Here is a 13,507-nt window from a genome sequence, read left to right as displayed (position 1 = left end):
GGTGCGTGCAATTCAACAGGCCCCCGCCCCGACTGACACTTCGCATCTTCGTTCTTTTCTCGGTCTCGTAAACTATTACGGGAAGTTCCTCCCCAATCTGGCAACTACGCTGGCCCCTTTGCATCTTCTGCTAAAGAAAAATCACACCTGGGTTTGGGGTCAGCCGCAAGAAACCGCTTTCCGGCGGGTAAAGCAACAATTGTCGTCGTCTGGGTTACTAACCCACTATGATCCTGGAAAGCCTTTGCTCGTCACATGTGATGCATCCCCGTATGGTATTGGGGCCGTCCTGTCCCACAAGATGGAGAACGGGGCCGAGCGACCGATAGCTTTCGCCTCCCGCACATTGACTGCAGCGGAGAAAAAGTACGCGCAGATCGAGAAGGAGGGACTGGCAGTGGTTTTTGCGGTGAAACGCTTCCACCAGTACGTGTATGGCCGCCATTTCACTATCGTGACTGATCATAAGCCTCTGCTGGGACTTTTCAGAGAGGATAAGCCAATACCGCCCATTGCTTCCGCACAGGTCCAGCGCTGGGCTTTGTTGCTTGCTGCATACGAGTATTCTCTGGAGCACAAACCAGGTACGCAGATAGCAAATGCTGACGCACTGAGCCGATTGCCTTTACCGACCGGCCCCATGTCGACCCCCACGACCGGTGAGGTGGTTGCAACCCTAAATTTTATGGACATCTTGCCTGTCACGGCATCACAGATCCGTGAGTGGACCCAGACGGAGCCAGTCCTGTCAAAGGTTCGGCACATAGTCCTGTATGGTGGGCAGCATAGACAGCTCCCAGGCGAGTTGCGGGCATTTTCCTCCAAGCTGTCAGAATTCAGCGTGGAAGACAGCATCCTCTTGTGGGGGACGCGTGTGATTGTCCCGGAAAAAGGCCAGGAGCTGATACTAACAGACTTGCACAATGGGCATCCAGGCGTGACCAAAATGAAAATGTTGGCCCGGAGTTATGTCTGGTGGCCAGGCCTCGACACCGACATTGAGAAGGTGGCCCAAAAATGCTCCATTTGCCAGGAGCATCAGAAGCTTCCGCCGGCCGCGCCCCTACATCACTGGGAATGGCCAGGGCGGCCTTGGGCACGCTTGCATGCAGATTTCGCAGGACCTTTTCAAGGTCATTTCTACAGCCGCAGAGACCAGAGAAGGTAGTCCTCACAATTTTCCACTGGTGCCTCACTCGAAGCCTGCGCATATCGTTACAGAACCGAATGGAGATAGAGACGCTGACATGTCGGAGGCAGCAGACTCTGACTCCGAGATGGAGACACAGGATGCATCAGAGGGGGAATCCCCGGGTCCACGGGCTGTGGATGTACAATCGTTGCGCCGTTCATCACGGAAGCACCGGTCTCCGTCTCGTTACACGCCGCCTGATCCAGCGCCGCGTGCAAATGGTGTCCGGCCTGCAGCAAAACGAGTCCGACGCCCTCCTTCACCAGGGTCTTCAGTGGATTCCTTGGACTTTAAGGGGGGAGGGATGTTATAACCTGCCTACTTACCATTGGCTGGGGACTAATGGCAATCCCACAATCCTGTGGGAGTATGAGCTTCCCCAATGAGGGGGGCGGAGAAACCATTAGTAAACTCCTAGTATAAATAAAGCTGGCCAGTTTAGGAACCAGCAGGAAGAGAAGTTGCTGCTGCTGTTATATATATATATATATATATATATATGTTATTGTAAATAAATGTTATTACTTTGTATCCTTAAAACTCCTGCTGGATTCTTCGTGACCCTCACAAAACGTGTCGACTCACGTTCTTCCGCCGCCTGCACTTAAAAAATAAATCGTGTTTCTTTAAAAATGAACTTTTCAATGTCTAACTTGCTTGTAACTTAAAAAAAGAGGGAAACTTCGGCCTCCTCTGTAACCCGCCCGGGGTGGTTGGAGAGCTCGGTGGCTAGCACTGTTGCTTCACAGCGCCAGGGTCCCAAGGTTCGATTCCCGGCTTGGGTCTCCGTGCGGAGTCTGCACGTTCTCCCCGTGCCTGCGTGGGCTTCCGCCGGGCGCTCCGGTTTGCAGTGTTAATGGAAGCCTTCCTGTGACACCAATAAAGATTATTATTATTAGTGAGCATTTAACAGTTCTGCCGAAGAGTCACCCGGGTTGCAAACGTTAACCCTCTCTACAGATGCTGCCAGGCCCGCTGAGCCTCTCCAGCCTTGCCTGCTTCTATTTCACATTTTGCTTTCATGGTATCTGCAAAGGGCTGTTTCGCTGCCTCCCTCACCGGATCTCCTCCTCGTCACCCCAGTCCGAGGCGGGCTGGAGGGAGGCGGGAAAGAGGCCGCGGCGCGCGCACGGTGGCGGTTAAAGAGGCCGCGGCGCGCGCACGGTGGCGGTTGAGGAAGCCCCGGTGCACGCTGTGACGGTTCACGTGACGGTGGGACGAGCGGGCGGCGCGCGGGAGGCAGGTGACGTTGCGGTAACGGTCGCAGCCTTTCGCCTCCCGCCACCATGGGGTCGGTGGTGGACATCAAGCTGAAGAGGGCGAACAAAGTCTATCAGGAAGGGGTGAGTCGTGGCCGCTCTGACCCCGCGGTATCTCTGGCTGCCCCTGCCTCCCTCCTCTCCGGTTCTCCTCCAGCTGCCGTCGGCAATGTTTACTGTATGGAATCGATCACTTCACAGCCCGGCATCGATCACTTCACAGCCCGGGACCCCTGGGCCTGGAGGACTGCCCGCTTCCCAGTCCGCACCCTGTGCAGGGAGGTGCCGCCCATTCTGAGCCAACTCTCTCATTACAAAAAAAATCTCCAACAAATCATCTTTATTATTGTCACAAGTAGGCTTACATTAACACTGCAATGAAGTTCTGGTGAAAGGCCCCTAGTCGCCACATTCCGGCGCCTGTTCGGGTACACCGAGGGAGAATTCAGAATGTCCAATTCACCTAACAAGCACGTCTTTCGGGACTTGTGGGAGGAAACTGGAGCACCCGGAGGAAACCCATGCAGACACGGGGAGAACGTGCAGACTGAGGAGCAACAGAGCTAACAACTGTGCTGCCGTAATACATGGTGTCGTTCATGATTCCTGCTACTGAGTGCCATCCGCCCCTGGCTGAGTGATGTGTCTGTCCCCATAGTCCTAGGCACTGCCATTCTGAAGGCACTGTTGCTTCACAGCGCCAGGGACCTGGGTTTGATTCCCAGCTTGGGTCACTGTCTGTGCGGAGTCCGCACGTTCTCCCTGTGTTTGCGTGGGTTTCCTCCGGACTGTCGGTTTCCTCCCACAAGTCTCGAAAGACGGGCTTGTTAGATGAATTGGACATTCTCAATTCTCCGTGTACACAAACAGGTGCCGGAATGTGGCGACTAGGGGATTTCAGAGTAACTTCATTGCAGTGTTAATGTATGTTTATTTTCAGTGTTGAACTTCTTGAAATAAAGCAGCGCATGTGGCAACTAATGTGCACCCAACAAACACCCATGAACAGCAGTGTGGCGATGACCAGATAATTTGTTTTTGTGATGTTGATTTGGGGATAATATTGGTCAGGACACAGGGTCAGTCTTGTGCTCTTCAGAATTATGTCATGGGATCTTTGACATGCACCTGAACAAGCAGATGGGGCCTCGGTTTAGCAGTCTCAATACTTTTTTTTGCTGTGGGCAAATCGGTTGCTTAGTTTCCTACTTTACAACCTGACTGCATGTCACAATTACTTCATTGGCAATGAAGTGCTTTGGGGTGTCTTTTGGTCGTAAAAGGCAAGTGCAAATAGTAGATGAAAAGTCTTTCCAGACTCGAAACCCCACCTCCCTTCTCTCCATTGATGCTGTCAGACCTGCTGAGATTTCCCTGTGTTTATCTGTTTTGTCATTGTAAATACAAATGTTTTTTTCCTTAACCATAAGGTTGTGGGCTGAATCCCACACAGACTTGTGTTTATGTTGAATGTATAATTTCGTATAGAGAATTATAGAATTATTTTGAGCACAAATCTGTCCGAATGGGTTATGGTATGGATTAAGTTCATCACTTCCAGCAGTGAAGAAATCCAATTTATTGGGAGTGCAAAGAATTGAAAATTAAGTTTCCGTTAAATATTCAAAAATGTCTAAATGTGTATTACATAACTATAAATTTGTGGTTATTATTCTTATGCAGGTAATTGCTGTTGATTGTAGTTATCCTATCAGGTAATCTGTTGTCATGGTATGTCACGCTAGTCTGTCTTGCGCCATCTTCACATCCCCTGTCTGCAATGGCTCTGTGATGTCCTTTATCCAACTATGCCTAGGTCAGCTCCTCTTTCTGCTACCTGCCACTTTTCCCTCGATAAGAGATCTTTGCAGCTTTTTGGCTCTGATCAAATGGCAGAAATATTGATTTTCTTTTCTGGATGTTGCTTTTTAAGAGTACTTTTTGCTCTTGCAATCTCAAGCACCTCTTCATTTGTCTTAGGGTCTATATTTGGAATTTTTAGCACATATCTTAATGTTCACATTTCAAAGGCCTCCATTTTCTTCCACAAATCTTATTGTGCAGGTTTCTGAGTCATGCAGGAAAGTGGTTAGGATGTGACATCTTATGAGTTTTTCCTTGTTAAAAGCTTGAGTTTTCTTGTTAACACTTCTTTCATCTTCACAAAATCACTTCTGGCAAAATGTATCTGTTTTCTGACTTTGGCATCGTGTCTACCACCTTTTATCATTTTTCCTAAATAGACAAACTTATTTACTTGTTCCAGTCTGACACCATCAACTTCAATCTTCACTCTAGCTTCCAGTAATGTATTTCTTCGAACTGCTATCATTATTTGTCTTTTTGGTGTTCATCCTCGATCTAGATTTTACTCATCTGTGTATGGTATTTTGTAGGGCCTTTTGATTCTGCAGGTAGTGTTGTACTGTCCTTGTACTGCATGTTTGTTATATTCATGCCTCAGTCTGGGAACGGTGTCCTGCAGGAACGGCAGCGCAAGCAGGGGTGAGTGTGGCATCGCAAGCAGGGGCGAGGGGGGCAGCTCAAGGAGGGGGGCAGGGGTGAGGGGAGGCAGCGCAAGCAGGGGTGAGAGCGGCAGCGCAAGCAGGTGCGACACTGCAAGGCAAGAAAGAGAAAGAAATTGACATCACCCTTTAAGAGTGACAGGCAGATGTTCGGTGGATGATGAGTTTATTAGTCCCTGTCCTACAGCAAAGCTGGTTTCCAGCCATCTCCGATTTCCCTGACACTGGAACAAGACATCACTCCGCTGGTACCGTGTGGTGGTTGGTGTGCAACGATCACCCCATGTTAAAATAATCCACGCTTCTACCCTACCCACCCAAATGAATTTTGGGTCCTGGAACCTCAGGACCCTTGACAACAGCAAAAGATTTGAACATCGCACTGCCATCATAGCCCGGGAACCCCAGCATCACAACATTGACATTGCCACCCTGAGTGAGACAGGACTAGCAGGAGAAGGTCAGCTTAAAGAACAGGATGGCGGATACACTTCAACGAACCCTGCGGAGTGAGTGAACGCCTCTTGTTCCAACATGAAGCAGCATATCACAGCCGTCAGTGCCTATGCCCTACTCTAGATGCAACGGACGAGACAATAGAGACATTCTACTCCAGCCTCGACCAGTCGCTGTCCTGCATCCCAAAGGGAGACGTGCTGATTCTCCTCGGTGACTTCAATGTTAGAATCGGGTGGGACGCAGGCAGGGAAGGCGTGGGGGAAAACAAATGCCAATGGAGTCCTCCTGACACAAGTTTAGAACATGACCTGGTCATCAGGAACACCCTTTTTTCTACCAAAGGGATAAGCAGAAGACCTCATGGCAACATCCCTGCTCAAAGCACTGGTACCTAATAGACTACATCATCATCCGAACAAGGGACCGCAAAGATTTTTGCTTCATCCACGCCACAATTGGAGCCGACGACTGCTGGACCGACCACCGACTAATCTGCCCTCCAATCACCCTGGCCCCAAACTGGCAGAGGTAGGAGATCCAATCTCACTGGACTCAAAAGACCCTGAGAAGAAAGCTACTCATTCGGCACCTCACAGCTAACGTGGCGACCACCAACGAGCCAGAGTGCCTGGTCTGCCTTAAAAGCAACCATTGTCAGAACCTGCGAGTGATGCTCGGGCTCTCGACCAGGAAACGCCCAGACAGTTGGATGAGAACGATCAGGAGAGCCAAGATCTCCTTGACCGCAAATGCAAAGTATTCCTGAACTGGCAGCTCCATCCACCAAAATGAAGTGAGAGGAAACCAGCCTACAGGCAACTGAAGGTCGAGGTGCAACAAAGAACTCCCAACCGAAAGAGCACAGGAGACTCCGACAACCACACTATGCGCGGCTTCTCTCATCAAAGACAGATGAGCACCTCTGGAACGAGCATTTTGAGGACCTCCTCAACCAAGACACAGCCTTCGATGCAAGTGCTCTCAACATCATCCTGCAACATGCTACCCGCCAGTACAACCCCAGCTCACCGTGAGGTAAAAAGAGCCATCCAATAGCTGAAACAAAACAAGGCTTCTGGTAGAGATTGAATCCCCGCGGAAGTATTAAAAAGTGGCGGAGAGGCACTCTTGACCAGAGTCCATAACATCATTACCCTTATCTGAAAGGAAAAGAGCATGTCAGGTGACCTCAAAGACACCTTGATTGTGACCACCTTCAAGAAAGGAGACGGGTCCGACTGTGGAAATTACAGAGGGATTTCCCTACTCACCGCCACAGGAAAGGTCATCGTGAGAATTCTCCTCCCAGTGAGTGGCTGGAGAACTCCTCCCTGAGTTTCAGTGTGGCTTCCGCCCATCAAGAGGCACAATGGACATGATCTGAGTGTGATCAATCCAGGAAAAATGCAGGGAGCAGCATCAACCTCTGTACATCTGTCAAAGGCCTTCAACTCTGTCAATCATGAGGAGCATACTCCTCTAATTTGGCTGCCTGCAGAAATTCCTCCCCATTCTCTGCCTGCTCCACAATGACATGCAAGCCATGATCGTCACCACGACACCACCACAGACTCAATATGTGTGCAAACTGGGGTCAAACAGGGCTGTGTCACCGCACCAACACTTCTCCATCTTCCTCACAGCAACACTCCACCCCATCACCATGGAGCTCCCTGTGGAGTGGAGCTAACCTACCGGACAAGTAGGAAACTGTTCAACCTCCGCCTCCAGGCCAGAACCAAGACCACCCCAACTTCTGTTATTGAGCTGCAGTACGCAGACCTAGCCTGTGTGTGCGCACTCTCCGAGGTCGAGCTTCAAACCAGCGTCGACGCATTCACCGAGACATATGAACAGATGGGCCTCAGACTAACGGAATCCTGAAGACCAGTGTTCGAAGACCAAAACCTCAAATCCAGCACCAAGCTCGTGGTCTGCAGAGCAGCCGTGGTTCCCGCTTATGCATCAGAAACATTGACAATGTACAGCCGACACCTCAAATCCCTGGTGAGATATTACCAATGTTGCCTCCATCAAATCCCCTGGCAGGTTAGGCATACCAACGTGAGCCAATATCTCCAGTATCGGGGCACTGGTCACACTCGACCAGCTGTGATGGGCCAGCCACATTACCTGCATGCCTGACACAAGACTCCCGAAACAAGTGCTGTGCGCCGCAATGGCAAACGATCACTAGGAGGGCAGAGGAAACGCTCAAAGCCTCCCTTCGACAAGTGGGAATCGCTTGCTTTAGAACACACAAACTGGAGAAGAAGCATCCGCATAAATATGGTGATGTAAAAAAAAATGATAGGAAAATAGGATGTGATGATGTAAGGGGGTTACAAAAGATATAGATAGGCTAAGTGAGTGGGCAAAAATCTGGCAAATGCAGTATAATGTGGGAAAATAGGAAATTGTCCATTTTGGCACGAATAATAAAGCTTATTATCTAAATGGTGAGAGATTGCTGAACTCTTGAGGTTTGGGTGTGCTAGAGCATGAATCGTGAAAGGCTAGTATCCAGGCACAGCAAGTAATTTGGAAAGCTAAAAGAACGTTATTGTTTATTGTGAGGGGAATTGATTAGAAGTGGAGAGGGAGGGGCTCTGCTTCAATTGTACAGGGAACATATGAGACCACATTTGGAATACTACGTGCAGTTTTGTTCACTTGATTTAAGGAAGGATTGCTTCCTTTTGTGGGCAAATCTAGAACTAGAGGCACTATTTAACAACCAAGGATCACCCATTTAAAACAGATGAGGCAACTTGTTTGAGGGCTGAGTCTTCTGGATCTCTTCCTGAAAAGTGGTGGAAACCGTTGGATATTTTTAAGACCAGTGGCTGGATTAATAATAATCTTTAATGTGTCACAAGTAGGCCTACATTAACACTGCAATGAAGTTACTGTGAAAATCCCCCTAGTCGCCACACTCCGGCAGTGCCTGTTCGGGTACACTGAGGGAGAATTCAGAATGTCCAATTCACCGAATAAGCACGTCTTTTGGGACTTGTGGGAGGAAACCCGAGCACCCGGCGGAAATCCACACAGCCACGGGGAGAATGTGCAGACCGTGACCCAAGCGAGAATCAAACCTGGGTCACTGTCTGCAGAGTCTGCTCGTTTATTAGTAAGCAAGGAGTGTCGGAGGTAGATGCAGATTTGAGGTTACTATAAGATCGGCTAAACCTTATTAAATGGCAGAGCAGACTCAAAGGGCTGAAAGAACTATTCCTGCTCCTTGTTTGTATGTTGGCAGAAGGCCCAAGGATCGAAGGAGATGAATTGGGGTGATTGACAAAAGGACAGGCAGTGACTGGAAGAAACACTTGTATGCTGTGAGTGGTTAGAGTACTGAATGCACCACTTGAGAGTGTGTTGGAGGCAGAATGGGGGGATGCTGTGTTGCAGATGAGCCAAATCCAATTTCCATGGGTGCCATCACATATTGGTCACCAGATAAGAGCAGCAACTTTGCTAATGAAGTCTAAGCTAACCTGTGTAATTATGAAGCATTTCACTTAACTAAGGAGAAGTGGTGGTGTGTATTATCACTGGACTAGTAGCCCAGAGACCCAGGGTAATGCTCTGGGGATCTGGGTTCGAATCCCACCATGGTAGTTGGTGAAATTTGAATTCAATAAAAATCTGGAATTAAAAGACTAATAATGAAACCATTGCCAATTATTGTAAAAACCCATCTGGTTCATTCATGTCCTTCGGAAAGGAAATGTGCCATCCTTACCCAGTCTGGCCTACGTGTCGCTCCAGGCCGAGCAAGCCATTTCAAGGGCAATTAGGAATGGGGACATACCAGCATAGACTTCAAAAGCTTTGATAGGGCTTGACAGACCACTTTGAATTCTTTGAATTGATAGCAGAAAGTAGATGAGGGAAATGGAGAAATGCACTGTATCAGGCCTTTGACAATATGGGACATTACTGGGGAAGATTATGGAGTTGGGAATTTAAGAAGGATAGCAAATGGGATTTAATTAGAGTTCAGTGTTGAAAAAGGGTATTGATGCACTACAGTGTTCTGTTCGAGAAGCACTTCTGTTCACTGTGTATGTTAATGAATTGAATATGTTCTGAGCGAGAGTGGCATTGAAATTTTCAGTTCATAACAAATACTTAAATTTAAAAAAAAATAATCTTTATTGTTATACAATAGGCTTACATTAACACTGCAATGAAGTTACTGGGACAAGCCCCTAGTCACCACATTGCGGCGCCTGTTCGGGTCCACGGAGGGAGAATTCAGAATGTCCGAATTACCTAACAGCATATCTTTTGGGATTTGTGGGAGGAAACCGGAACGCCCGGAGGAAACCCACACAACACAGCGAGAACGTACAAACCTTGCACAAGACAGTGACCCAAGCTGGGAATCGAAAACCGGGACGCTGGCGCTGTGAAGCAACAATGCTAACCACTTTACTCTTCAGGACATTAAAACATGGAATAGAAGATCGTATAAGGTGGGGAATGGCTAACATGTAGTGGATGTAATTCAATTTCTGTCCATGTAAGATAAGATGATACACTATGGTTTAAAAAAATTAGCTGTAATTATTCTCCTAGTAGACTTGGAGTCTTGGACGACGTTGTGAGTGGGTATTTGCCTTGGGACAGAGGTTTAGGAGAAATCTGATTGACGTGTTCAAAATCATGAACCATAAGAATAAATAAGAGACACTGCTTCCAGTAACAATGGTTGGTAAGAACGTGGTTATTTTCTCATGTGATATCTGGCTCTTTTGATAGAAGTAGAGAGGAGTGAGGCAATGGAGGAATTTGAAAACAAATGGAGGTGCTGCTGTTCAGGAACTATTGCAGGTCAGCCAGGATAGGGACAACAAGTGAACAGGACTTGCTGTGAGTTAGTAAATGGACAAAAGAGTTTGGATGAGCTCAAATGTGTGGAGGATGTAAGATGGGAGACTGGCCAGGAAAGCAATAAAATATTAAGTAGTAACAAAGGCATGGATGAAGGCTCCAGTCGCAATTGAGCTGAGGCAGAGTCTTTGAGTTGGACAGTGTTGTGGGGGTGCAAACAGGCTGTGAAGACACTGATGTCTGCTTAGAAGCTCCTCTTGGGGTCCAGTATGACAACAAGGTTGCCAACGAGTCTAGTTCAACCTCTGACAGTTGTGGGAGAGAGGGGTGGAGCCATTTACTAGGAAACTAAGTTTATGGTGGACATTGAAGACAACGGTTTCAGTCTTCTGATATTTAGTGGAGAGAATTGCTGTTTATCCAGTTCTGCATGAGGGATAAGCAGTATGACAATGTAGAGACAATGTCAAGAGCGGTGATGGTGAGGTAGAGCTGTGTGCCGTCAGCATACATATAGAAGCTGATGCGGTGTTTTGGATGATCATGAGAACCGGTAAGTCAATGAGAAATAGGGAGCCAAGGATCAATCCGTTGGGACATCAGCGTTAACGAGAGCATGTAAATAATTCATTGAAGTTATTCATTCTGTGGCTACAACTGTATCTACACAACATCGGATGGCACAGTGGTTGGCACTGCTGCCTCAAACAGCAACAGGGACCCGGGTTTGATTCCAACCCTGGGTGACTGTCTGTGTGGAGTCTACACATTCTCCCCATGTTTGTGTGGATTTCCTTCAGGTGCTCCGGTTTCGTCCCACAATCCAAAGATGTGCAGGCTAGGTAGATTGGCCATGCTAAATTGCCCTTGGTGTCTAAAGGTTAGTTGGGATCATGGGGATGGGCAGGGGAGTGGGACTGGATAGGGTATTCTTCCAGAGGGTCGGTACAGGCTCGATGTGCAGAATGTAGGTATTCTATGCAAGCAAGCATTTTGACCGGAAGAGGGAGGGGTATTGGAGGAGAATGGGTGGTGAACTGTCAAAGGCTGCAAATAAGTCGAGAAAGATAAGGAGGGTTTGATTACCTAGGATATAATTTGACTTTGATGAGGGCCATTTAGGTTCTGTGGTAGCATCGTAAAAACCTGATTGGAGGGATTCAAACATGTAGTTACAGGAAAGACAGACATGAATTTGGGAGGTCATCCAGGATGGCTGGAGATGAAATGGTAGTTTGTAAGGACTGAGGAATTTAATCTGGGAACCCCAGTCCAAACTGTCAGTGAAATTACAAGAAAATATCCTTTTTGTGGGATGAATAGGCAATAAGGGTGACCCATGTGTGGGCTGAAAACTGAATCTGATTGAGTTGATACATGAATAGTGCTTTTAACCAAGGCTTGGTACCATCTGTGTGTTTATTACCTGAATTAACCATTTAGGTGACTGACACATGGTAACTTGCTTAACTTTCAGATTTTTCTGTTGAAAATTGCTTTATAACATCGGTCAGTTGCAGACGCCAATTAGCAAAGCTGCTAATTAAAATGGGAAATTCTTCTCACCCGTCTATGACTTGTGATGGGTGAAGTGTTCAGTCTAATTATCACTTTGAAAATCGCCCACTACTGTCACAACAGTGCCTGCTTTATCATTAATGGAGGCAAAGGGAATATTTAGATTAACATTGAGATGGAAGGATGTGTTTTGATCACCTGGAGAGTTGATGGATTGAAAGAAGGAGGGTCAAATAGCAGTTTTACCCTTTGCAAAAAATTTTTTCCTTTTATGAATACAGCTGTATTTTGTACCTACTCTGCTGTCTTGACATTTCAACAGGATTGTTTGAATGCATTGGTTTGGTTCACAGTCTTAGTACAAATCTAAAGCAGGCATCACCATTGAAAGTTCTCATTCCATAAATGATCTTTGCACTCCAGTTAAATAACCTTGCTAGGTGAGTGACTGAGCCACCCAGTGGTGAGAGTTTAGGGGTTTATCCCCACTCTGTGGCCATTTAGCTGGTCTCGTGAGACAGTAATGGCATGAAAATTGCCCCTGGATTATAATATGATATGAGGGCCCAATATGTTAGTGGTGCCTTTCTTACCATCAGGAGGTGCTTGCATCCAGTTGTCAGCAAGGACAGGGACTGAACACCGCTGAGATTAATTCCATGGTCAAAATAGCATCTTGTCAAGTTTTTTGTGCACATGTATAGTGAGCACTTTGATAATGTGCTGAAGGTTAGTGACAATTGTCGCATTAGACTCCAGGTTGGAGTGAAGGGAAGAGGGGGAAAAAAGTGCAAGAAAGCAAATGGTTCTCTTGATACTAAGTTAATATTTGCATGCACTTTATGTGAGGATAAGGTGTTTTGCAGGGGAAGGTTTTCTTCCTTGCATTATGTAGACTACAGGGGAAGATAGGTGAACTGTTTGTGGATGTTTTGCCAAAGTCACACAAAACAGTTTGCTGCAATGTCCACGAGCAATGTAAGAATTAGAATTTCAGTTACATAGCTAATGGAGCTGGTGAGAAAATCTTCCCTTTGGGTGTCAGGATGGATACCGAGAGAATGATCAAAACCTGGGACACCAGTCCATATCTTTGCACGGTGTGGTCAGCTTCAGCCAAGTACTGGCAATGACCTTGCAGAAGGTTATTTGATGCTTTGTCTTCTGGGGAATAATGGGGCCGCTTGCTCCTTCCTTTGTACCCACCTTAGCCCATTCTCACAACTTCCTTCTTCGCCTGCAGTTAGTGACTGTGATTGAGAGGATTGGGATTGGGGTCGGTGGTTGTATGGTCCCACAGATGCAGATAACCCTCTGCTACTGTACCTTCTCCAAGACATCACTATAGAAAATTGAAGTTCATGGATAATATATGTATTTTAAGAAAATGACTTCTCTCTATCTATATGATTTTGGAAGTAAATCATTGCTGTCCTCTGGTGGTAGGGACATGCCATAACCAAAATAGAATTGATGGCATTAAAAACTGGACCTGGTCAGCCAGCATATGGTGGAGAAGGACCGAATATATTCTGTTATTTCAAAGTGGAAAGCCTTAAATGCAAGATCCCAACATTTTTGGTCTTTCAAGTTTCTATATCCATGGTTCTATGATACTTGCAGTTTTATTTTGTGGGTACTGTATTGAAGTACTGAATGAGCAATGCAATCCTTAAAGGTTTCCTGGTACCTGTTGATACTCCAGTAACTCT

General features: G+C 47.0%; 1 protein-coding gene across 3 annotated transcripts in view; it reads left to right on the top strand.

Moving 5' to 3' along the window:
• The first annotated feature begins 2,385 nt into the window (after positions 1 to 2,385).
• The window catches only part of vps26c (VPS26 endosomal protein sorting factor C), a 72,119-nt gene continuing 60,997 nt past the window's right edge, over positions 2,386 to 13,507 (top strand). The window contains exon 1 of one of the 3 annotated variants that reach the window (XR_011948591.1): positions 2,386 to 2,535. Coding sequence is in view for 1 of the 3 variants with exons in the window: in XM_072513229.1 (XP_072369330.1) it covers positions 2,479 to 2,535 (57 nt within the window). In the remaining 2 variants the exon portion in view is untranslated. Of the gene's footprint in view, positions 2,536 to 9,694; positions 9,920 to 13,507 lie in introns of those variants that run through there. The other 2 variants (XM_072513229.1, XM_072513230.1) reach the window with 2 other exon arrangements.

This window comes from Scyliorhinus torazame, chromosome 8 (genome assembly GCF_047496885.1).
Source record: "Scyliorhinus torazame isolate Kashiwa2021f chromosome 8, sScyTor2.1, whole genome shotgun sequence".
NCBI lineage: Eukaryota > Metazoa > Chordata > Chondrichthyes > Carcharhiniformes > Scyliorhinidae > Scyliorhinus > Scyliorhinus torazame.
This window is presented reverse-complemented; position numbering and strand designations above follow the sequence as displayed.